This window comes from Acinonyx jubatus, chromosome X, assembly GCF_027475565.1.
Source record: "Acinonyx jubatus isolate Ajub_Pintada_27869175 chromosome X, VMU_Ajub_asm_v1.0, whole genome shotgun sequence".
NCBI classification, from domain to species: domain Eukaryota; kingdom Metazoa; phylum Chordata; class Mammalia; order Carnivora; family Felidae; genus Acinonyx; species Acinonyx jubatus.
Window position 1 is genome coordinate 16,059,420 of NC_069389.1, and position 27,114 is coordinate 16,086,533.

Genomic DNA, 27,114 nt, shown 5'->3' on the forward strand with positions numbered 1-27,114 from the left:
GGAACGGTGGTTAGCCAGGCAAAGAAGGGAAGTGGTACTGTTCATTGAGGAAATCATAAATTCAGACAGAGCAGCATGAGAAAAGGAGGAAAGCTGAAAGATGTGTACATACTAGAGCATGGTTAGAGCATGGGGTATGAGAGGAAGTGTGAAAACTACTGCAGACAGAGGAAGGCAAGGACTGGAGGTGAGTGGGGGTATGAGATGTAGGTAGGCAAGTAACATATCTGAGTGTTTGCTTTCTCAGGCAGTACTGTGGAAGAGAGTTTGGGGAATCCATAGAGTCTGAGACTAGTTAATCCCTAATACTAATTAATACCCACATGTTCCAGTAAATATAGGTATTAAAAGCAATAATGTCAGTAACATTTTTCTTCTTAAAGCAAAAATACAAAAATTAACTACATAAACATATTTTTCTTTATAGCTGAAATTATGCTACATATGTTGTACTCCAGTCAATTTTTTTAAAATTTACGATATCGAGTTCTTTGTCCACCACATGATATTTGAAAACATTCCCAGAGCGAGTTAGACAACTGATTCAAATGATCGTAGTTAAAGAATTTACTACTTACATCCTTTAGAGTAATGATGTTTGGATGCTGTCCATAACGAAGAAGTATTTCAATTTCTTCTGTTGGGTCTCTCTTGCTTTTATCAATAATCTAAAAGGCAGGTATTTATCATAAAATCTCATGAACTATACATTCACAAACCTTAAGTATTAAAGCTACGGATCTTAAGTATTATCTTATATAAATACTAGACATATGAGCCATTTATCAACCAGTCTTATTTAAGTCCCTGGCCACACTGTCTAATCAAAATTTGAAAGCCAGTCTAAGTTTAGAACTTACTAAATACTCAAAGGCCTCAAGAAAAGGTACCAAGAACATCTCTTTCTTCCATCCTTGAATGTCTTAAGCCCTTGTAAATGTAGTCAACTTCTAACCCCTATCACTACAGAAAATTAAGGAAAAGATGTATATATAATACCACCACTAGCCATCTGTTTACTAAATTATCTTTACTTCCTTTAATAAAATGCTTCAGTGGAAGAACCCATTAGTTGTAAGCTACTTATAAAGAATTAATTAAGAGTTAAGTGGAACAAGCTCATTTTTGAAGCTAGGCAGAAAGCTAAGCAAAAAACCACACCTAGAATTTTACTTGGTTAAAGTTAAGTTTAATTATTATAATAAAGCCCTTTAAAATACTAATGTAGCTTTCCAATCCTTTTATGTCAGCTGTTTCTTAAAAATACATCTCTTAAAGTTTTAATCTGTTAAAGTAATATTATATATATTTTTTAAATTTTTAAACGTTTATTTATTTTTGAGACAGAGCATGAACGGGGGAGGGTCAGAGAGAGGGAGACACAGAATCCGAAACAGGCTCCAGGCTCTGAGCTGTCAGCACAGAGCCCGACGCGGGGCTCGAATTCACAAACCATGAGATCGTGACCTGAGCCGAAGTCAGCCGCTCAACCGACTGAGCCACCCAGGCGCCCCAGTAATATTTTTAAAAGGATAACACATTTTGCTTTCATTTTGTCCAGGGGGTAGTCTGAAACAAATTTTGTGACCTACATATTTTGGATTTAGGCTTAGTAATTAATGTACACAATAAATAACTCCAACGCTCCAGCAATCTAGGAAAGAGTTTGCAACTCACAGTGTGAGCCAAATCTGCTATCAGAAGTGTATTTAGTTGTAAAACAGTTCCGTATGTGAAGAACAAGGAATACAAACATAGGTGTACACTGTAATCAAATGCAAATGACAGTGTGGAATTAGGCAAATGGATGATTAAGAAGAAGGTATATTGAATACACATGCAAATTCAAGGGAGATGAGTCTTCTGAAGACGAGAACACACTGGAAGGTGTTATTCCTAGCAACAATCTCTTTCATCTGTTAATCTGAGCAGAGCTTACATTTCATTCATACTTTTGCTTGCAGATCTTTGATTTGTAGTAATTTCAGTAGAATGAATTTATGCTGGAATTTGTTTTATGAATCTAATTTAAGTCACAAGACTCCACAAATAGCTTGGAGATATTCTCAAGGTTTTGGTATACTGCTCCTGGTTTCTGTAATTCAAAGGGGGCCTCAGGGCATTTCTACTTTTTTCTGATGTGTTTATGGAGACAAGATACATCCTTAAACTGCCTACCATGTACATTACTCACCTTATCTCCTTTCATGTAAGCAATCAGAAAATTTCTATGTACTCTAGATTTCACTATGAGCAAAGAGTAGAAGAGCAAATTAAAATGCCTTTTTATGGTTCATCCTTACACTTTACAGAAGGCCAGACACTGATGACTTTTAAAGCAATTACATCCAAGTTTAGAATAGTAGTAACAATTTTTTTGTGTATGTGTGTCTTCCCAGCTATTTGCTATGCATATATAAAAGACATTTATTTTATTTTTACACAATGAAATCATGGTAGATCTGTATGATAGATGGATGTACAGAAGTAATAACAATTAATGCTACTCCCCTATTAACTAAACATTTATAGATCACTAAACACTTATAGATCATTTCTAAGGTTCAAAATAAGCTGAAAGCTTTAGACATTAAATTGTTTGCAATGGGAGAGCAGAGACTACCATCCCAAGAAGTGAAAAGGCAGAAACCTGAATACAGTATTTTTTCACTTTCAACTAAAGGTTTGTAATTCAAACTTTATCATAGAGCCATGTGCTTTGGTTTTTGACTTAGAAAATTCTTACTGTCTTGACCCTTGATGAAATTAAAACAGCTAATGATAACAAATTTTATAACAGTGGTGCATATTCTTTTGTTGGTGCACAGATCCTTTTAAATGTGAAGGACAGTATCAACACTTTTTGCCAGAAAAATGTAAACATAAAAAATTTGGCATACAATCTTGAGGAATTCCCTGACTCTTAGACCACAAAATTGGGGACTTTTTAGAGTAAAAGAGTGTTACTAAAAATCAGGTGTAAACGATACTGTCTTGAGCGAACTGTAGGTATGCACTTACCTTTAGTTTACAGGTGAATCCATGGTTCCAGATTAAGGGCCCTGAAGGTTGCAGATATTTCAGTTTACCATACCCGCCCCCCTTTTTTAAATAAGAAAAAGCACATTTACCAAAGAAGAGTGTAATTTTTAAGTGGTACGGACATGCATGAATAAGAACTGTTAGAGATGCATTTTAAACCTAAAAATATTTACCTTCACTGCAAACTCCATGTTTGTAGCTTTATGTATGCATCTCTTGCAAACAGAGTAGGAGCCAACGCCAATATCTTCTTTTACTTCATATCCATCAGTAAACTGAATACTGTTTCTGTGCAACTGCTACAAACACAATTATAGGTTGACAAAGAGTTTTATAGTGACTATGGTATAATTCATAATAGTGGAATATGTTACTCGGTATGCACTGTTGATATTAACAATAAATATAAATGAGTATCGGCAAAAATAAAAATGAATCTTTACAGCATTTATTCTTCCACAACTGTGTATTTTAGCAGTGTCTACCATAAAATGTACAGCAAAAAATAGGCTAAAAAACTTGTGTTAAAAAGAAAAAACTGAGTACGTACAACAGAAAACACAGAGTTATTGATAAGGAGCTGAAAGCTTTGCCTGTGATTGAGCCCTATTCCACTCCCCAGCCAACGCTAGGTCCCTGAAGTACTTTTGCAAATAGGGAGCAGTGTGAAGCCTCCGGTACGGAAGAAAAGATTTAGGAGGATTCAGAATGAGAACATCTGGATGCTTGTCTCAGATGCACCTCTTGCAGGCTATGTAACCCTGAACGTGTGTTTTTTCAGAGAGCAATGATGAGGATTAAATAAAATATTTGAAGGTGATACCTGTTATTGTCATTGGGGACTATCAGTAGCCATGCCCTCTGTTCTCTACCCTCAAGTCGGAGCTTCAATAGACCTTCTGCTAGAGAAGCTGTTAATGGGTTAAGGACTAAATAACATGGGGTAGGATGGTGGCTAGCAAATGAGCGCTTTCATAAGTATGCTGAGGGAAGTTGTGCTGCTCTTGGCTATACTGAAGGGAGAGCATCCCCTGCCACATCTGGTGTCTATGTACTTTGTATAGGTTAAAATTTGAATTCTGTAGAATATATGTTTGTGACTTCTATGTTAGGTAGAGAAGTTATAACTTATAAACTTCCTATACATCACATGCTTGTTACAGTAAAAGGGACAGACTATTTCAACCATGAATTTTATTTAAAAACCAGTGCTTAAAATGGTTTTCTCGAAAGTGGAAAGCAAGATGACTAACCCAGGAAAGAAACGTTAGAGCAAAAGCAACTTCATCATGGAGCAAACTCAAGCACTAATTAGTACCCTAAAAAACAATCAATGCTTCAAAAGACATATCTAGCTCCCTCTGTGATTAGGAAGATGAATTACATTTATCTTTCCATGATACTAGGATGGGAAGGAATAAATCTAATGGTTTATACTATTTGTGTTCCTCGAATAACATTTAATTTACTAGTCCAGTCTCCTGTTACAAACACACAGACATCTATAAACCTGCTTCTGTGGCTTTTACCTCCTTCTCCAACTCTGATACACAGATGGGATAATGAGGAAGGGCACACCCTAAGGTAGTACCTACAACCATTTCTTCCTAATAGCAATGGGGATTCCCAATGAACAAGGAAACAAAACACGGAAAACATAAGACTGAAGTTCACTCTTATTTCTTATACATTTCTATGGCAGAAGTTGGCAAACTATAGCCTCTGGGCCAAATCTGTTTCACTGCCAGTTTTTTTTCCACTGCCAGTTTTTATAAATAAAGTTTTATTGGCACACAGCCATGCTCATTCACTTAGCTACTGGTCTATGGCTGCTTTTGTGTTACAATGGCAGATATGAGTGGTTGTGACAGAGATCAGGTAGCCTACAAAGCCCCGAACATTTAACTGGCCCTTTAGAAAGCAAGTCTGCTGAACCCTGTTCTAAGCTATCAGGGAACCAGGAGACCTCAGTTCATCATAGCTGACCTGACAGAGTCAGAAGATGAAACAAACTAGGCCTGATAAACATTTTTTCCTGATAAACAGGAAAGGGTGGAGACAAGATGGTGATATATGTCTCAACTCTCTTAGAATTCCCCTTTTAAGTCAGACAGATATCCAGAATTTTAGTGCATGCCATCTTTTTAAAAGCAAATGAAAGGAATTTCTAAAAGCAATGTCAATGGTATAAAATTTATTTTAAGCTGCCCACTTAAAATCAGATCAAATATAATCATCCACATAGTGAACTCTGTCTTACAACATTTCAAATTTAAGTTACTTATACATTCACTCACCTGCACAATTGAATGCACACCAACTGTCTGCATAGCTTGGCTTTCATCATCTGAGGTGATAGCAACAAAACTAAACCCCCGAAAAAGCTGATGTGCATTAGCACTGGGTGGAATGCCAGGTGAGTCTGAAAAGAATAATACATTACTGAGAAGGTAATACTTGAAAGGTAATTAAGGGAATAACTGTTGACAGTATGGCTTTTCTAATTCTGGAATTTTACTTCTTAGGCACCCAGTGCTTCCAGGATAACTCAGTAAAATCAGCCCTGTCCTGATGGCTTATGGGTATCAGAGCTCTAACATCCTAGTTCTTCTGAGCCCAGAAAATAGCTAATTCGTTGAAGAATATAATAAATCGATGAATTACTGGGCTAATGTTATTGTAAATTAGCAATGATCCATAGAATTTTCTGTAGTGATGTAAATTTTCTTTATCTGTGCTGTCCAATATGGCAGCCCCCAGCCACATGCAGCTCCTGAGCATTTGAGATGTGGTTAGTGTGACTGAGAAACAAAATCTTAAATTCAGTGCTATGGCTCCTGGTCATGTGGAGATACATGTTCATCTACAGATAATTTAGGAGAAAGGAATTTAGGCCAGTAATCTTAATACACAATATCAGAATCTGGAAATCTAAACTACAAGTTAAAAATTACTGTATTTAGGGGCGCCTGGCTGGCTCAGTTGGTTGGGCGTCTGACTTCGGCCCAGGTCATGATCTCACAGTTTGTGGGTTCGAGCCCCGCGTCGGGCTCTGTGCTGACAGCTCAGAGCCTGGAGCCTGCTTTGAATTCTGTGTCCTCCTCTCTCTGTGCCCCTTCCCTACTCACGCTCTGTCTCTGTCTCTCAAAAATAAACATTGAAAAAAATTACTATATTTATATATATATATTTAAGGATCAAAAGTAATATTGAGGAAAATCATGGCATGTAGTCCTTAAACTGTATCTTATAACATGACACATATTGTTATTCAAATTATTTATGTGGAATCTACTGGCATTAACAAAAACAGAAAACTACTTTTAAAATATAGTTAATAGTTACTATAAAAATAAAATCATAACAAATGTACTACTCATAAATGTAAAGACACAATTAAGCATACTAATATTTATAATCATATTATAAAGACTAAGGGCAAAAACCAAATAGGCAAATCTACTTAAACATCAACTCTGCATAAAGTTCTTTTTTAACATCAGCTTCATAGTATCAGCAATAAATACTGTTTAGTGAATTTTAAATCAAGGTGACAGTATTCTACTGAAGACTTTTGCTAACTACCTGGGCAGAATACAATATAGAATTGTGCTATTCTGAGATCTTTCCTCTATCAGGACAAATTGTAATGAGAAAGCAAAGTAAAACATTACCATCTATCACCAATTCAATGCATATCACTGTTTATGTTTTTGATAAAATTGTGCTGATGTATTAATTCAAATTTCTAAGACTGTCTTATAAAAATAATAAACATCCATCAATGCTTAACACAAATTATGAGGATACTGACTGGAAAGTTTTTTTTTTTAATTTATTTAAATTTATTTTTTTAATTAATTTTATTTTTTAAAATTTACATCCAAATTAGCATATAGTGCAACAATGATTTCAGGAGTAGATTCCTTAATGCCCCTTACTCATTTAGCCCATCCCCACTCCCACAACCCCTCCAGTAACCCTCTATTCTCCATATTTACGAGTCTCTTATGTTTTGTCCCCCTCCCTGTTTTTATATTATTCTTGCTTCCCTTATGTTCATCTGTTTTATATCTTAAAGTCCTCATATGAGTGAAGTCATATGATATTTGTCTTTCTCTGACTAATTTCGCTTAGCATAATATCCTCCAGTTCCATCCACGTAGTTGCAAATGGCAAGATTTCATTCCTTTTGATTGCTTAGTAATACTCCATCATATGTGTATATATACCACATCTTCTTTATCCATTCATCCATCGATGGGCATTTGGGCTCTTTCCATACTTTGGCTATTGTTGATGGTGCTGCTATAAACACGGGGGTGCATGTGTCCCTTCGAAACAGCACACCTGAATCCCTTGGATAAATGCCTATAGTGCAATTGCTGGGTCGTAGGACAGTCCTATTTTTAATTTTTTGAGGAAACTCCATACTGTTTTCCAGAGTGGCTGCACCAGCTTGGATTCCCACTGACTGGAAAGTTTTATAGCAAGGTTTGAATGATGTGCTCTATGGAAAATACATACAAGCACACTTTTTATTTATTTGCTTGTCAGTGATAAACCTGGGGTCTGGCACACCTAAATGAGGGAGTATTAGAGTGCAAAACATACCCTTATGTGTATACACACACTAATAAATATAGATTACCATTTCAAAGATAGTTTCTCTGTAATAGTCACTGTTAATGCAATTTTAGGATAAGGCATGACACAGGATATGAAGCATTTTTAAAAATGTTTATTTATTTTTGAGAGAGAGATAGAAAGAGAGCATGCACAAGCAGGGGATGGGCAGAGAGAGAGGGAGACACAGAATCCCAAGCAGGCTCCATGCTGTCAGCACACAGCCTGACGTAGGGCTGGAACTCACGAACCATGGGATCATGACCTGAGCCGAAATCAAGAGTCAGAAGCTCAACCAACTGAGCCACCAGGTGCTCCTGAATTACTTTGAAATGATGACACCTCATACAAAGTTTAAGCTATGTTTTGGATTTAAACTTTACAAGTACTTGCAGAACTGTACTTAATATTAGAGTTTTAAAGAGCACTATCTATACTGAATAGTGTTTTAAGTAGAAACAGCTACAGGTAAATAAACACACAACCAAATAATTTTTTCACATAAATAGTATCAAAGTTTAAGGCACAACATTATTTGCTAAAAGATTTTTTTAACTTTGAGAGAGAGAGGGAGGGAGAGAATCTTACACAGGCTCCATGCTCAGTATAGAACTTGATGTGAGGCTCGATCCCACAACCCTGGGATCATGACTTGAGCCTAAATCAAGAGTTGGATGCTCAACTGATTGAGTCACCCAGGTGCCCCCATAGTTTGTTATAAGGTTCAACATGGATCTTAACTGCTATAAAATGCTGTAAAGGATTTTCGAATTATCTAGTTACCTTAGCAGGCATATGGTAGGAAGGGGAGGTATGAGGATAGCATAAAGACTTATATATCTATATATAGTCTTACATTTGGGTTTTCACATTTTCTCCTTACCTTTGGGAGTTTTTGCAGTAAACTCAGGATCAAAATAGAACGTATCTTCAGGTCTGCCAGTTGCAGGTTTAAAAGGTGGATGAATTTCTCTTCTGTACAGTTTCTAGAGGAAAAAGGAGAGACTTAGATATGCGTTAATTATAAAAAAAATTCAAGCACATTTTCATTCTATACTTACATTCCAGTCTATTGTTGAGAAAAATGAGTGTCTTTTAATTTCCTCAACTCCATCTGGTCCTGCACCTATCAAAAATTAAATGGTTTAGAATTTTTGATTAAATATTTTTATTTCAAGGAGGACTATATAGTTTATTTAGCCTTTGCTTTTAATATTTGCCCTAATATGTCATAATTACACATTAAAAACAAATATCCACCTCCCCCTGCCAAAAAATCCCAAATACCAACAAACACAAAAAAGAAACTAATTACAATTTTTACCTAATCTGTTTGCAGGATTTCGTTTGAAAAGCATTCGCAAAAGACTCTGGGCTTCAGGACTCAAAAACTGTGGCATCCCAAGTTTGGCTCTAAATAATAAATCCACATAACAACATTTTATTTTCTGGAAGTATCTGTATTTCATTTTTAAAACTTTTAAACTAGTCTTTTCATTTTAAGATAATTGTGGGTTTATACTAAGTTGTAAGAAATAATACAGATAGATCCTGTGTACCCTTTCCCCAATGGTAATGTCTTACAAAACTAGAGTATACTATCACAACCAGAATACTGACACTAATGCAATCAACTTATCTCATTTAGATGTCTCCAGCTTTAACCGCTGGAGTTTGTTTGTGTGTGTACATGGAAGTTCAGTTCTTTGCCATTATATTATAGGTATAGGTCCCTGTATCCACCACCACAGTAAAGATAATGAACAGTTCATCACTACCAGGATACCTCACACTGTCCCTTTATAACCATACTGGCCTCCCTCCCTCTCCAATTCCTAACCTCTGGCAATCATGAATCTATTCTAAATTTCTATAATTTTGTCATTTTAAGAATGTTATGTAAGTGGAATCATAAAGCGTGTAATTTTTTCACTCAGCATAAATTTCCTGAGATTCATCCAAGTTGTTGCATGTATGAATAAATCATTCCTTTTAGTTGTTGAGTAGTATTCCATGGCATGGATGGACCACAGTTCGTTTATCCGTTTACCTGTTGAAGGGCACTTGGACTGTATCTAGTTTTGGATTACTACAAATAAAGATGCTATGAACTTTTGTATATAGACTTTTGTGTGAACACTTAATAGAATTTTAGTCCATAATCTTCTAATAAACTTTTCCATTTTTTCTGATTTTTGCAAAAAGCACTACTGTGAGAGTAAAATGATCTGAGTCTTAGTTCCTGCCCTGTTACTAAGAACTTTGTGACCTTGTGAAAAGACAATCCCTTTGGGTCTGTTACCACTCCCTCATAAGCAAAGGGTTGACCGTTACATCAATGGCTCTCTACTGTAGCCTTGGAATCTTTTTTCAAAAGGAATTTAAGAAATCCACTATTTTTAAAATTTTTTATTTTTAATGTTCATTTATTTTTGAGAGAGAGAGAGAGACAGAGTGTCAGCAGGGGAAGGTCACAGAGAGGGAGACACAGAACCTGAAGCAGGCTCCAGGCTCTGAGCTGTCAGCACAGAGCCTGACGTGGGGCTTGAAACCACAAGACATGAGATCATGACCTGAGCCGAAGTTGGACACTTAACTGACTGAGCCACTCAGGCACCCCAAAAACCCACTATTCAAAACTGCTAAAAGAAATGTGCTTCATATGCCTATTTTTTCCTCCCATTCCCTTTAATAGCCCCACAAGGAAGAGCAGCTGGTGGGAAAGGGGTCTGTGGGACACCTAAGAGTCTGTGGCACATAGTCTGAAAACCGCCAGCCTGAATGAGCTTGAGGGTCAGTTTCAGCTCCAATATATAATTTTATTCTTTTTCCTAACCTACAAATTAAGGCAACTACTGATCCCGTAAGTATGAAAATACTAACAGAGCTGGGGAAATGGCTAGCGGAGAAATTTCTTCTTCAGAAATAGATCCATTTATTATTCAGTGAGTTGTTATTGCGCTACTATGTGCCAGATATTGCCCAGTGCTGAGGAAATAGAGATAAAGATAGGCCCCCAGAGTCAGCAAGGAAGACGGAGACAGATAACCCTAGTACATTAAGAGAAAACTTCAGAAGGACATATGGAAAGACTGCTAAGGGAACAGCAGGGGATATCTAATTTAACATGAGAGACTATGAAAGGCCTTAAATGCAGTTTAAAAGTTGAGAATTTATTCATTTGGCCAGTGTCCCCCTAACATTTTACTAAATAACATTAATCTTTCTAGAGCTCAGCAACGACAATAAAAATATTTCATGATCTAATGAATTTGTGGAATACTATCTATTTTACTCCCTGTTGGAGACACAGAATAAAATACATTGTATATAAAAGGCTGAAAAATCGAAAGTAAGGAAATCATTATTTTTCTAAACATTTGTTTCCAGTATGTCTTTTTCAGAGAATACCTATTCACATCTTGTAGAATTAGGGCTCTACCAAACAAATCTGGAAAGTACTGCCATAGTAGGTAATAGGTATATAGCAGAGGTTTCTTTCTTTTAATTAAAAAAATTTTTTTAAAGTTTATTTATTTCTGAGAGAGAGAGCGAGAGAGCGAGCGAGCAAGTGAGCATGAGCTGGGGAGGGGCAGAGAGAGAGGGAGACACCAGAATCCGAAGCAGGATCCAGGCTCTGAGCTCTGAGCACAGAGCCTGACATGGGGCTCAAACCCGTGAACTGTGAGATCATGACCAGAGCCAAAGTTGGACACCCAACTGAATGAGTCACCCAGGCGCCCCGTAGAGGTCTTTTTTTTTTTTTTAAAGTTTATTTATTTTGAGAGAGATAGAGGGAACGTGAGCCAGGGAGAAGAGCAGAGAGAAAGGGAGAGAGAGCATCCCAGGTAGGCTCTGCACCGGCAGCACAGAGCCTGATGCAGGGCTTGAACCTAAGAACCATGAGATCATGACCTGAGCTGAGACCAAGAGCAGGACACTTAACCAACTGAGCCACCCAGGTGCCCTTAGCAGAGGTCTTTAAACAGTGGACTAACGTGACCAAATTTATTTCCAAGAAGGTAACTGCAAAGGTAGTAGTATAGAGTGATCTGGAGTAGAAAGCAGTGGTAGGTTGTAGGCATTCTATTTAGGAGCTTGACCCAAAGTGTAGGTAAGAGACCACCATGGTCTGAGAACCGTAAGCAGTGCAATGCAAAGGAAAAGCTGGGACACTGAAATATTTCTAAGAGCAAATTTGATGAATACCTGCATGTACAAGAGAAGGGAAGAAATCAAGAATGATTCCAGGTTTCTGGCTCGGGAACTGAAAATACAACAAGAAGAAAAGAACAGCAAACAGATAAATTTAATCATGTGTTTTCATGTTTTGGGAGAGCCATGCAGGTGAGGACATGCAAATACAGGTCTGATGTCTGGTTAAGAAAGAATAATTTGAGAGTAATTAAAATGCTGAGAGTAGTTACAGAAAAGACTGAGGTCAGCCAGGAAAATGAGCACAGAAGGGAAGAAAAGTCTATCAAAGATGAAACCCTAGGAAACAAGAACATTTAAGCAGTGGTCAGAAAAAGAACAATTTGGGCATTAAAAATAATGAATGCAATTATTTGTAATTGCTGAATCATCCTGATTATTAAATCCCAGGGGTTCATTATAGTAAAGTAAGAAAAAGTCAAAGCTAACATAAACGTCAACTCACTGGACACCATCCCCACTGGATGTAACCAGGGCTCTGATAACTGGAAATAATTAAGAAAACAATCAAGGGGCGCCTGGGTGGCGCAGTCGGTTAAGCGTCCGACTTCAGCCAGGTCACGATCTTGCGGTCCGTGAGTTCGAGCTCCGCGTCAGGCTCTGGGCTGATGGCTCAGAGCCTGGAGCCTGTTTCCGATTCTGTGTCTCCCTCTCTCTCTGCCTCTCCCCCGTTCATGCTCTGTCTCTCTCTGTCCCAAAAATAAATAAAAAACGTTGAAAAAAATACAATTTATAAAAAGAAAAGAAAACAATCAAACACTTATTCTGCCTTTCTTGTTTGAGCCTTATTTCAAGGTATTTCAACAGCCCTAGCTGATGAGAGAAAGTTCACGGTTTTGGAAAATATCAGCTAATAAATGAAGAAAGAATAAAAGTAATAGAAAGCACAATTTTGGAATCCCTACTAAAATTGTTATTTCAAGTAATGATTACCAATGTTTGAAACCACTAGATGAAAGCCTGCCAGGGAACGTCGCATAGAGGGATCAGGTGTAATCATGGGACCTCATCACTTAAAGTTGGGCAACCAGGTGTTGTAACCCTTCTGATGTGATGCAACAGAATGCAGCATGAGCTATGAAATAATCTTGCCAAAAAAAAGTTTAACCAGAAATGGAATAAAGGAACAAGTTCAACAATATTATAGGGAGAATAAAACAATTTCAATACTCCTAGGAAAAAACTAATTGTTGTGTAACCATGTTAACAAGAGAGCCACAAAAACTGGCTTTAAATTCATTCAATTGAGCAAAATCAACTTGCCCAGGTAAACAGTTTTTTTTTTTTTTTGGCAAATCAACCAATCAGTAACTGCTGTCCATCTGTGAAAATCAGACAAAAAAGAAGGGACTCCAACAACCACACCTGAGTGCAAACTGATCAACAGTCCCACCCAAGTAACCACTCTTACAGATGATGTCGACCCATTTATGGCCCTGAAAACCTGCCAGTTCTTGAGCTCCACCCTTCCCCAAAATCCTCTGTAACAACAGTGGTCTGTGCTGCTTAGGCACTCTATTAGATCAGCATCACTCTTCCTTACTAGAGTAAGCAACAGTATCAGCTTTATGCTTTTTGTTTCATATACTGAGAGGTTGTCTTTTGACAAGATAAATACAGAAAATGGAATTCTATAAAACTGTATTGGTTTCTTCTACAAGTAAACGGTAGGGGGAAAAAAACAAGGGTAGACTGTTCTAGAAGAATGGAAGCTTAAGAAATACAACCAAATGAAATGCTCAGATGTGATTTGGGGCTGTAAAGACAAAGTTCTGGAGAAAATCTGAAAAATCAGGTTATGAATTGGTATTAGTGGATACCTTACCAATGTTTTGTTAGGTGTGGTTATGAATGAAAGAAAACATCCTCACTTTTTAGCAATGCACACTTAAGTGGGTGACAAACGATATGTCTGGAATGCTTAAAATATTTCAGTGAAGAAGAAAAAGAAAAAAGCAATAAATGAAGCAAATGTGGCAAAATCTGATGATTGTTGAATGTAGGTGCCTGGTATTTGTATGTTCACTGTATTATTTCTATTTTTGCAAATTACATTAGATAGTTTTCATAATTAAGCAGAGAAAAGCAGGCAGAGAGGAATGGTCAAGCAAGAGATCAAAAGAGGAACTGTTAAGGAAGTAGGAGAAGCAGGTGAGAAGAGGAAAACCTAAATGGGGAGGAAGGTGCCAACAGTGTCAAATTCTCCTCAGAGACTTTTTTTTTAAATATGAAATTTATTGTCAAATTGGTTTCCATACAACACCCAGTGCTCATCCCAACAGGTGCCCTCCTGAATGCTCATCACCCACTTTCCCCTCCCTCCAACCCCCCATCAATCCTCAGTTTATTCTGTTTTTAAGAGTCTCTTATGGTTTGGCTCCCTCCTTCTCTAACCTCTTTTTTTTTTTTCTTCCCCTCCCCCATGGTCTTCTGTTAAGTTTCTCAGGATCCACATTCAGAGAGACTTTTCTTAACTGCCTCACCTAAATTGGCTCCTGCCCCTGCCCCTGCCCCTTCCCTCACACTTAAGAAATATTCTGGTTTATTATCCCTATTGCTATTACTTTCTGAAATATATTAATATTAATTCCTTGTCTCCCCAACTAGAATGCAAACTCTGTGAGACCAGAGATCTTCTCAGTCTTGTTAACACTGCATCCTAAGTATATGTAGCAAGACCTCAATCATCTGTTGAATGAATTGTGTGAACAAATGGTACAGAGAGTTGCCTTTCTAACAATCTGCCACTGATTTAAGCAACCAGATCACTGGTGACCATAACAAGAGGAGTTGCAATAGAATGGTGGAAATGAATGACAAACAGGGTGTGGAATAAAAGCAGCCAAAAAATGGTAACAGAAAGCACAGACTACTCTTTACAGAGGCTCTGTGTTGAAAGGATGCAGGAAGATGGTGCAAAAACATGAAAGGAAGGCCAGGTCAAGAAAAGGGTTGATTTTTCCCAACACTAGAGTATGTTGGTCAGCTGAAAGGAAGGGGCCGAAATAGATGGAGTGATGAAGGTTTAGTGAACATTCATTTATATAGCAAACATTTTTTTTACCTTTTTTATTGTGAAAAATTACATAAAGTGTAAAACAAACAAACCCTGCACAACCCCAACACCAAAGTATACAGTTCAATGATCTACCACAAAGTGAATAGTCAACTGGCCAAAAAATAGAACATTGCCAGAACTTCTCATCCAATGTAACCACTTTTCTTATTTTGCCTTCCCTGTTGCCATCTGAATACGGACCTTAAAAAACTGTAGTTTGTCTGCTTTTAAAACTTTATATACAGAATCATATAGTATTTATTTTTTGGTGTCTGAACTGTCCTTGCTCAAAATTCTTGCACAATTTACCCAAATTGTTGCATATAACTATGATTTGTTCATTTTCTGCACCCCTGGACCAAAGGCCTCAGCCTGTTTTGGTATGGCTTTTGAGCTAAGAATGGTTTTTACATTTTTAAAAAATGTGTATTTATTTTTGAGAGAGACAGACACAGTGCGAGCAGGGGAGGGGCAGAGAGAGAGGGAGACACAGAATCCGAAGCAGGCTCCAGGCTCTGAACTATCAGCACAGAGCCTGATGTGGGGCTCGGACTCACGAACTGTGAGATCATGACCTGAGCCGAAATTGGATGCTTAATCAACTGAGCCACCCAGGTACCCCTTTACATTTTTAAAGTGTTGGAAACAAACAACAAACAGTGAGAATATATGACACTGTGTGTGGCCTGTAAAGCTAAAACATTTACAGAGAGTTTAACAACCCCTGCTGTATTCCATTGTATGAATATGTCATAATTTATCAATCCATTCTACTGCTAATGTCCAGTTCCCACTTTTTGGCTTTTACAAATAATGCTGCTATGAACATCTTTGTACTACTTTCTTGATGTGCAAGTACCTTGATGCATGTAAAATGAGTGCACCCTGAGGATTGGGATTATTGGATGAGGGTGTATATATACATTTGGCTTTAGAAAATAATGCCAAAAACTGCTTTCCAAAGTGGTTATAGGAGTATTTATATTCCTTCCAACTATGGATCAAAGTTGCCACTGCTCCACATCCTGTCAGCACTTTATATTGTCAGTCTTTTTACTGTTAGTCATTCGGGTGGGTGTGCAGGTGTAGCTCGTTGTGGTTGTGATCTGCATTTTCTGATTAATGATGGTGAGCAACTTTTTATAAGTTTATTGGCCAGTGAATATCCTCTCTTGAAGTCCTTATGTCTCCTACCCATGTTTCTACTGGGTTATCTTTTTCTTATTGATTAACTGGAGTTCTTCATATATTCTGGATACAAGCCCTCTGTTGGTTATGTGTCTCACATGTCTTCTACTCTCCAAATGGAATCAATGTGAAGTTATCAGTTTTAATGTAATAATAATTTATCAATTTTTTCTTTTATGGCTAGTGTTTTTTGGGGCCGAAGACTATTTTTCCAACCCAAAAATCATGAAGATACCCTCCTATACTCTCTTCTAGAATCCTTTTTGTCTTTTTACACATATATATAAAATATATGTATATTTGTGGCTCACTTTGGCAGCACATATACTAAAATAAATGTATATTTGTAATATTCTTGGAAAGGATTTTTGTGTGTGGTGTGAGGTAGGGATTTTGTTTTTATCTTTTTCCATATGAATAACAATTTTTCTTGCATAATTTATTTAAAAAGGCTGTTCTTGGAGCACCTGGGCGGCTCAGTCAGTTAAGCATCTGACTTCAGCTCAGGTCATGATCTCACAGTTCATGAGTTTGAGCCCCACATTGGGCTCTGTGCTGATAGCTCAGAGCCTGGAGCCTGCTTCAGATTCTGTGTCTCCCTCTCTCTCTCTCTCTGCCACCCTCCCCCCACCCCCCACCACTCATGCTCTGTCTCTCTCTCAAAAATAAATAAAAACATTAAAAAAAATAAAAAGGCTGTTCTTCTCCTATAATTTCCAATGGTCATAAATCGTGTCTATATATGTATAGGTCTGTCATCTGACTCTCATTTTATTGTGCAAGTCTATTTTTTATACTTCTTTCAGTGACATATTGTCCTAATTACATTTATAGTAAGATTGGATATTTGGTAAAGCAATTCTTCTTATCTTGATCTCTTTAGGAGTGTTTCAGCTTTTCTTGGTCCTTTGTATTATGTGTTATCATATTAGAATCAGTTTATCAAATTTCACACAAAAACTTCTTAAAATTTAAATTTGATTTGCACTGAGGCTATAGTTATGCTGTTCAATATGGTAGCCACTAGCAGCAACAAACAGCCACCAAGGACTTGAAATATGGTCAGCCCAAATTCTAAGTGTAAAATGCACACTGGAGAAAATAAAATGTACACTGAATTTCAAATAAGTATGAAAAAAAATAATGTATCGTATTGCATTAATCATGTTTTTGTAGTTTTTTTGTTTATTTATTTGAGAGAGAGAGAGAGAGAAAGAGGGTGAGCAGGCGAGGGGCAGAGAGAAGGGAGACACAGAATCTGAAGCAGGTTCAAGGCTCCGAGCTGTCAGCATAGATCCCCACACAGGGCTCAAACCCACAAACCGCGGGATCATGACCTGAGCTGAATGCAGAAGCTCAACTGACTGAGTCACCCTGGTGCCCCCTATCATTTTTTTTAATGTTAATTACATGTTGAAATGATAATATCTCGGACATGTTGGTTAAATAAAATATATTACAATTAATTTTACTTTTTTTTTACTTTTTCAATGTTGCCACTAAAAAATTTACAATTATGTATGTAGCTCACATTACATTTCTATTGGATGATGCTGATCTATACAAACCCACATCTTTACAACACTAGGTCTGTCATAATGTGAATACAGTACAACTTTCCAAGTTATTTTGGTCTTTAAAATTTTCTTTAAAATACAATCTTCCAGTTTTCTGCATGGAGTTCTTGCATAACTTTTGCTACATTTATCTAGGTATTTGAGATTTTTAAAATACTATTGTAAATACTATCTTTTTAAAAAAATGTATTTTCTGTTGCTAGTATACAGACTTGAAATAGATCTTATTTACTGACCTTTTATCCAACAACTTTGCTAAACTCTTATTTATTCCAAGAATGTATATGAAGATTTGGATTTTCTATGGACACAATCATGTTGCCTAAATAATGACAATTTTATCTCTTCTTTTTAAATCTTAAACCTTACTTCTTTTACTTGCCTTACTGTAGTTGCTAGTACCTCCAGGACAATGTGAACGGAAGTGGAATAATGGATGTCCTTGTCATATTCAAAATCTCAAAGGTAAAGCTTCCAATATTTTAGCGTTAACATGAGGATTATATGAGTACTCGTTTGGAGGGTGTAAACCAGAGACCTGGGCCCCTGGAGTCTCTGCTTGGGGCAGGGATCTTGTCTCTGGCTATATTTGGTGGGGGGCATGAATAAAGGCCACAGGCTCCAAACATGTATGTGGCAAAAAAATAAAAAGGTAAGTTGAGTACTCTAAATCTATGGGGCTTGTTCATATTTCAAACGTCGTATCGATGAATTTCTTAGGTATTTCTTATACTATAGCCAACACTCTAAAGTTTCATTTTTTAGTTTGAAGCATTTATTTTTAAATCTCACCAAAACATATCCACTAAGGAGTACTTACTTAAGAATCATAGTCATTGTTTCTTTTCGATCTTTTCCTTGGAAAGGTAGTGTACCAGTGAGCATTTCAAACTACAAAAGGCAATATCATTAAAGGTATTAGTCAATAAGTATAAAATCTCAAGGCCAGAAAGTAAAAAAGCATCATCGTAATTACAACCAAATCTTGTAAAATTGCTATGTAATAAAACAAATGATTTATAGTTCTACTATATTTATTACTGACCTCAAAAACACCCCAAATCTTACCATTAACACACCAAAAGACCACCAGTCTGCACTCTGAGTATGACCTCGACGATTAACTACTTCTGGAGCCATATATTCCACAGTTCCACAAAAAGAGTATGCCTTCTTTTCATGGTCAATAGACTCTTTACTTAGGCCAAAATCTGCCAAAATAAATATTGAATTCATAAATATCCTACAATAACTTCCCCACTTAAAGTTTAAACTCTGAGTGCCAATATTTATCTTAACTATTACAAAATTCTAATCCAACTTTTCAAACAATTCGCTACTCAATATTTGTACCATGATCAACTTAAAAGAAATTATATAAAGTAGAGGAGAATATTTTAATAAAATTAGGATTTTTACCTGTTAACTTGATGTGACCTTCTTCATCAAGAAGTATGCTGAAACAAAGTCAGAAAATCTTTTCAAACCACTAGATAGAGATTTATGGAAGCTAGGATGGAAATTACTGTGTTAAGCACTAGATTACTACATTATTCTAAAATATTTAGACTGTGAATAAAGCAAAGATAAAAAAGGAGAAATAGTTTTTAGATGCACATATGTAACAAATCCCAAAGGCAAAGTCTTACATATGTGTATTAAGGACACCCTAAAAGCTGTTAGAAAAAGAATCAAAACCTATATATATTCTTTCCAATTTCTAGTTGCTTTCCTTTTTTTTTTAAATGTTTATTTTTGAGAGAGAGGGAGAGAGAGAGAGAGAGAGAGAGACTGAGCGCAAGCAGGGGAGGGGCAGAGAGAGAGGGAGACACAGAATCTGAAGCAGACTCCAGGCTCTGAGCTGTTACCACAGAGCCTGACATGGGGCTCGAACTCACAACTGTGGGATCCAACCTGAGCAGAAGTTGGATACTTAACTGACTGAGCCACCCAGGTGCCCCTCTAGTTGCTCTTTCTAATGCCATTCTTCAGAAGTAGCCTAATGCTTGCACAATAGACAGATAATCCACATATTTGAGTCAACTGCATTAAAGGTGTAATTTTCTTGGTCATATTTTAGGCATCTGACTCAATCATTCTTTCCTAGCTTTTCCATCCAATCCTGTTCTTTTTTTAAATTAAATTTTATTTTTTAAAGTTTATTTATTTTGAGAGAGAGAAAAAAAGTACGAGTAGGGGGAGGGTCAGAGAGAGAATCCTAAGAAAACTCTGCAGCACAGAGCCCAATGTGTAGCTTGAAACCACAAACCGTGATATCATGACCTAAGCCGAAGTCAGAAACTTAACGACTGAGCCACCCAGGTGTCCCCATCCAATCCTCTTAATACACCTTCCTTACACTCCTGGTTTTTCACTGACCTATCCCTTCACTGTATACAGTCTCCAATGTTTTCTCTCTTTCTCAGTAAACTGTGAGCTCCTAGAGGGTTTTACCTTACTCATCTTGTAGCGCAGTGCCTGGTAGAGCAGAGACAAATAAGAAATGTACGTTGAGTGCATGGGGCCAGTCTACAATGGGTCAATAAGGCATGCCAAATAGTTTGGGCTTCTTCTCAAGTGCACTAACATAAAAGGTTTATATGCGTGGAGGGTAAGGATAATCAGATCTTCATTTTTATAAAACAATTTGGAGGGGAAAATAAAGGGTATTTGGTGATCTCTTAGATATGGACCATGATAAAGGACATATAGAGAAGACACTCAGGTTTCTGGCTTTAACAGATACTTCAGTGGAGAGTAACATCATTAATTAAGGAGCTATAAGAAGGGGTAAGTACTAAGCTGTAAGCCAATAATTCTATTTCTGGATAGGTATTTTAGCATACTGACTTGAAAGGCCAAGTAATAAACTGTTTCACTTATATTCAAAGCTATTCCATAACATAGGCATTTCCTTACTTTTAATTCTAACTAAAAATATGTGAAAGCCAAATTTTGCTGTAATATAATTTTACTGTGTCAAAAAAACTACTAACCCTCCTATGTCATTATTTCAACTATGATTATAATAAACTTTACAACTGAGGATAATTCATTAGGGACATATTTTTCATGTCTCTTTCATAAGGGATTTAATATGAAAAAAATAAAAATCTTGATTATTCTTGATTACAAAGCAGACCAACCATTTAAGGAATATAAAGGGAATTATTAGATATGGTGGAAACCATCCTTCCTTCTGTCCAATAAATACATAAAAGACAGTTCTAAAAACAAAACAAACTTCAAATCATTCTTAGTAATTTTGAGAAAAAAAGAAAACATGGCTAAAAGAACATTACTTATGCCTTCTATAGCAAATTCATTCTCTTAAGATAACCATGCCCACCCTTTATCTTTGAAAGAAAAATATAGTTATATTAATAGGGAAAGTTCCCTTTCAACTACTAATAATCATTTTTAGCCATATTTATTATAATAGAGTTCCGGTTTAAATAGAATCTGGAAAATCCTTTACAGTGCATAAAACAGTCTAAAAACTGAAATGTCTTCCAAGTTCTATATGATGGTATATATTTGGATTATTTAACAACTAAATGTTATTTCAATTAAAAGCGTCATCTAGACATCTATATGAAAGATCTCACTTCTTACATACATTTGCTCTTATTCAACCCTTAAGAAGGGCTGATGTTCTATACATAATTTTATTACCAATGCTACTCCAATGGTCTACAGTAAATACATTCAATTAAAGGACATAAAACAAGGGGCACCTGGGTGGCTCAGTTAGTTAAGCATCTGACTTCAGCTCAAGTCATGATCTCACAGTTCGTGGGTTCAAGCCCGGCGTCAGGCTCTGTACTGATAGCTCAGAGCCTGGAGCCTGCTTCGAATTCTGTGTCTCCCTCTCTCTCTCTCTCTGCCCCTCCCCTGCTCTCACGCAGTCTCTGTCTCAAAAATAAGTAAATATTTAAAAAAATGGAAAAAGGATATAAAACACACATATTTTTATTACAAATGTTTAATCATGTTTATAGTAATTTTTTTTCTTCTAAGGACTATATGCTTGAATATTTATTCTCACCAGAAATTATATTTTATGTCATGATAGTTAGAAATGGGTAAAATAATGTGAAAAGCTCAGTAATTATCTGAGGAGTAACAATGGAACCAGTATGAAACTTATCCAAACCCAAAATATATGAAAAACAAAGGTAAAATGTGAAAGTGTAACAGTTTCTAAATGATCATGTAATAGGATTCCAAAGGAGCATTTCCTCTGTTTCCTGTTTAAATATATAATTTAAACATTGTATGTAATGTTTTAATGTAAGTAGTATCTAAATTCTTGATAAAGATGATGGTTGTACAATTCTGAATATACTAAAAACCACTGAACCATACATTTTAAATGGATGTTTTGTATGGTAAGTGAATTAAATCTCCTAAAAAATAAAGACTCTTATTTATATCTTTAAAAAGGGAAAAAAAAAAACTTTCTTGCTCAAAGCAGTAGATAGTAAACACCAGCTAATTAAAACACAGAAGTGTGTGAAATTTAATATCAGCTTCTTGATAGCTGCTACTACAAAAACAATGGGAAATTTGCTCAACTCACACTTAAAATTTGAAATTATGTGGAAAAGGAATAAATGGTATTTGGAGGAAAGCATTAGCTCTATGCCATCCTTCATACCAAAAAATTTCCAGATGCAGTTAAAAGTAAAAAAAGAAACCATAAAATTAGAAGAAAAGTATCAGATTATGGGATTGGAAAAAGCTTTATAAGAATAAAAGTCATGGAAGAGATCACAAAAGATTGATCTGAGGAAAAAAAATACTTGTGTAGGTAAAAATACAAAGTTAAAATTAAAAAACAAACTAGAAAAATCTATTTGCAATATATGTCAAATGGTTAAATTCTTAATTTGTAAAGCTCTCTTACAAATCAAAAGGAAAAAAAACAATACTCCAAAAGATAAATGAACAAAGGCCATGAACAGAATAGTCACACAAAAATACAAACTGCCAGGGACACCTGGGTGGTTTAGGTGGTTAAGCATCCGACTCTTGGTTTTGGCTCAGGTCATGATTTCACAGTTTGTGAGTTCTGGCCCCATGTTGGGCTCTGTGCTGACAGCATGGAGCCTGCTTGGGACTTCTCTCTCCCTCTCTCTCTGCCTCTACCTGGCTTGCTGTCTCTTGCTCTCTCTCAATAAACAAACAAACAAACATAAAAAAATACAAATTGCCAACAAACATATGAACATGGATTTCAACTTCATTAGAAATAAAAAATGCAAATGAAAGCAAGATAACAATAACAGAGATTATGATTGACAGATTTTTAAAAGTATGAGACTATATAGTGTTAGCAGAAATGTGAAGCACAGGCGTTCTAGCACAATTCTTGTGGTAGTTCTATGAAGTAATTTTATTTTTTATTACCTCCTAAATAATCACATTACATTGTATTCGACTTAGTAGCATAATTCCTTACTTTTCTGGTTTTAAGTCTCTATAGATTATTCCCAGGCTATGTAGATGGTCTAAAGCAAGTGCAAGTTCGGCCAAGTAGAATTTGACATCTTCTTCTGTGAACATCACCTAAAATAAAATAATAATTTTTCTGTCTTTATTTTCTTTCTGTGTCTGTAGTTTTTATTTAAAATTCCATCCTAGAGTTCAAATATTCAAAAATTATAAATATGCTAATCACATGTAGTTTTATCCACAATTTACTTATGAAAGGAATTTGCAAAAATTATTGAATCAGCTGACTAATCACTTTCTAAATGCTAAATGTGCACTGTGGGAGAAATAATTTTACATTTTGTTAAGTAACAACTATATTCAGATTGTGACACTACTGCCCCACCACAGTAACATCTTAAAATGAAAAATGATCTTTAAAATGTATGCTGAATTTCCACTACTAATCGTTTAAGGATATCTTGATATATTATTGCTTCTGAAAAACTATAACTGAAAGAAGCAGGACAAAAGACAAAGAATTTATTAATTTAAAGTCCTACTTTCAGAACAACTTCAAAAAGGAGGAAAAGAGCTCTTTTTGGCTCTAATTCCTTAATATAAGAATCTTGTGCCACTAGAGAAAATACAATAAACACAATATTGAAATATAACAAAGCTTTAGTTAAAACAGTATACATATAGATAGATTAAAAACAGAGATTAATTATATACCTCTTTGGATAAGCGTGTAAACAAATCTCCTCCCCTGAGAAAATCCAAAATAAGATACAACTTCCCTTCAGTTTGAAAAGCTGAATGAAGAAATGAAAATTTGTTTAATCTACCAGGTTTTTTTTTGGCTTACATTAGGTCAACTCATTCACAAATGAATATCATTTTTAAGCAAATTAATGATTATATCACAGATCTAAAGAGATTTTTATTTAGAAGATAACCAATGATTTTCTTAGCTTCCATGTGGAAATGTTAAATGTAGTGTTTCTTATTATGGAACCACTAGAACATTTGTTACATTTTCTTCAGGCAATAGTCTCTCAGGAATATAATAGTTTTAAAACATGTGATTAATAAGAAAAATTCCCAACATGGTCACTTTACCATGAAACAACAACAACAACAACAAAAACATGTCACTTAAGTGCAGAAAAAATGTGGGTTGGTTAGCTTTAATCACACATAATAAGAATCATCACAACTTTACCCACTGAGAAAAAGCACATATACCTTTGGGGAAAAGAAAGGTGATAAAAGCTTCAGGATGTGACATTAGGGATTTTTTTCTTCCTTTTAAGAGAAGTTGGGTTGGGCTAACACATATGGACTACAAAATGCTGATACACTGTTATTAATTATTATAATAAAAAACAATGATTATTATTACCTATTCCTATGGCTACCACTCAGAAACATAAGTATAAATGCAATAAAAGCTTGTAAAGTTTAAGAAGTAATGGCTTAATTTCCATGACTTTATTTATCTATTAAACACATATAAATCTACACAAGCAAATATAAATTAATACATCTGAATGCACTCAGGGAGTGAGGCATTAGGTGGAGGAATGAGGCTGCAGGTGGTTCACAACTTACCATAATGCAACTTGACAATAAAAGGATGATTAACTTCTACCAAGATATCACGCTCCATTTTTGTCCGAACACGGTCTCGAACTACAAAATATTGCACATATGGCTATACTACAATAGCTTTCAGAGACAATCCTTAAGACAAAATCTCTTTGGGGACTATTTTAAATAAAATTTTGCTAAAATGTGAATCTACATTTTTATATATGCCAATAAAGCTATTTATACATACAAATAAAACATGACTCTTGAAGTTTTAAAATTAATGTATTGTTTACTAAATTACACAACCAGAAGAAATTGTTCGTATTTAAAAATCTGTGCTTTAACTTAAAAAAAATACAGATAACATATCAGATGTTGAATCAGACGTTGGCTTTAAGATCAAATTTACAAACATTTTAATCTAAGTTATGAAAATGGCCAAAAAGGAGTAACTTTTGAAAAACAAGGCATCCCAATGAAATATTAAAACACACACACAAAAACGGAATAGGTTTCACTACCCCTACCAACCTTATCAACCAAACAAGCATTCATTAAGCATCTATAAAATGTGGCAGACATGGTGAAGGATGAATGAATATACCGAAAAAGGTCTATTTTGAGTTAAGGAAGAGAAGGAGAGGGAGAAGAAATAATGTAGTGCAGCTGAAAGGGCGAAGGCTTTCTGGAGTTACAAAAAATATCTCGATTTAGATCTGTGTAATACTGAGCAAGTTACCTACTTAAACTCTGAGTCTCAGTTATCTCTCATAGATAAAACAGGGATAACACCACTGTACCTTTGGGGGCTGTGTGACCATTTGAGATAAGGTTTGTACATCCCAGAGCCTGGTACATAGGAGATACTCAATTAAATGGTAGCTATCGCACCATGAATACGGTAAAGGGATAAAATGAGTTATTACCGGGAATAAGGAGTACAGGAATTCAGAGAAGGGAGAGATGAGTTTTACTTGCATGGGAAAGCTAGAGGGAAGAGGTGGATTTAGGAACTTTTAGAGTGGAACGTAGATGGGTGGGAAGGATCAGGCCTAAAGAAGAAAAGTCCAGGTATGGAGTACCAGTGCAAGTGAGAACATGGAGGCATGCATGAAGAAAAGAAAGCAACCAAATCAGTATGGAAATTGGGGAGGTGAAATTGGGAAGACCCAGATTCTTGATAATTTGGAATGGCACGATAAATTTATGTTTGATCCTGTAGGCAAAGCTCTCTTTTACCAACCAAACATTTCCTGAGTAAATTTTGTGTGTCAGGCACTGGGAGATACAAATACAAACAAAATCATCTTCAAGAAGCTCATAATCTGGTGGGAATGACAGATGAGCAAAAAAAAAAAAAAAAATTGAATACATTCTGGGAAGTATTCTGTGTTGGCAGCTCAAGGGATTTGAGAGGTGAAAATAATCATTCATTAAAGTTTTAATTTTTTTCTGTTGCATAATAAGGATAAATCATAAATAACTTTTATTTTTCAGGCCAGAATGACTGAATGGTTGTGTCAGATATTAAGCAGAAAGAATGGGAAAGAGAATCTTTTGTGGGGGGAAAGAAGGGACAGAAAGATGAGTTGACGGGGGTTTTTTTGTTTTTTTTTTTTTCAATTTAAAGTGACTGCAGGTATTTAAAACACAGAAATAAGACCTCTGGAAAAAATAAACAAAGAAGCTAACACAAAATCCTATGTTTCCCATTCTACCAATTTTCCACTTCCAACTGGGAGATTTTGGTGCCAGTGACTGGAAATGGGCAAACCAAGTATAGAAACCAATTACTCTTGATACCTATAAAGCTTTGTCTTTTAAATGACTTGTCCAGCTGGTGTATCAAATTCAGTATCAATCTCTGATTTCATTATCTGTCCTATCACAACAACTCTGGTGTCTTCTATTATTTATGTGAATGAGGTTCATCACCTAGGACTGCTGATAATTCTGCTCCAGTCTAGCCCACATCTGTGTTTTTTCTACTGCTACCCATATGATCTTGGATTCAGTTCCTATTACCTTAAAAGGTAGATTCCAAATTCCTACCTCTCTCAATAATTATACATTACAAATCTTATCATTTAAAACTCACCTCTCTGTTCAGTAAGCAGCAAAAACATCCCCCAACATACTTACTGTATATCTCTCTTCTATTATTCTACCACAATGAAAAGAACAATCATTTGGGAGTCAAGAGCTACAGTTTTTAGTGGCTCTGCTAACAACTGAATTACCTTAGTCAAATCCTTACACTCCTTGGGGACTTCCTGCTTCCTTCTCTGTAAAATGAGAGGCTAGAGGGACCCCTGGGTGGCTCAGTTGGGTAAGCATCCAACTCTTGATTTCGGCTCAGGTCATGATCTCACAGTT

The 27,114-nt window shown here is 35.9% G+C and overlaps 1 protein-coding gene across 7 annotated transcripts in view; it reads right to left on the bottom strand.

Moving 5' to 3' along the window:
• Window positions 1-27,114, bottom strand: part of RPS6KA3 (ribosomal protein S6 kinase A3) — a 118,988-nt gene that overhangs the window by 19,562 nt on the left and 72,312 nt on the right. For all 7 annotated transcript variants that reach the window (XM_053202154.1, XM_053202158.1, XM_027054624.2 and 4 more), the window contains 12 exons: window positions 24,757-24,837; window positions 23,878-23,957; window positions 23,171-23,277; window positions 19,126-19,163; window positions 18,775-18,917; window positions 18,527-18,597; window positions 8,993-9,081; window positions 8,730-8,794; window positions 8,552-8,654; window positions 5,340-5,464; window positions 3,216-3,341; window positions 579-668 (listed from right to left, as the gene is read on the bottom strand). In XM_053202154.1, coding sequence (XP_053058129.1) covers window positions 579-668; window positions 3,216-3,341; window positions 5,340-5,464; window positions 8,552-8,654; window positions 8,730-8,794; window positions 8,993-9,081; window positions 18,527-18,597; window positions 18,775-18,917; window positions 19,126-19,163; window positions 23,171-23,277; window positions 23,878-23,957; window positions 24,757-24,837 — 1,118 coding nt within the window. The remainder of the gene's footprint in view (window positions 1-578; window positions 669-3,215; window positions 3,342-5,339; window positions 5,465-8,551; window positions 8,655-8,729; window positions 8,795-8,992; window positions 9,082-18,526; window positions 18,598-18,774; window positions 18,918-19,125; window positions 19,164-23,170; window positions 23,278-23,877; window positions 23,958-24,756; window positions 24,838-27,114) is intronic.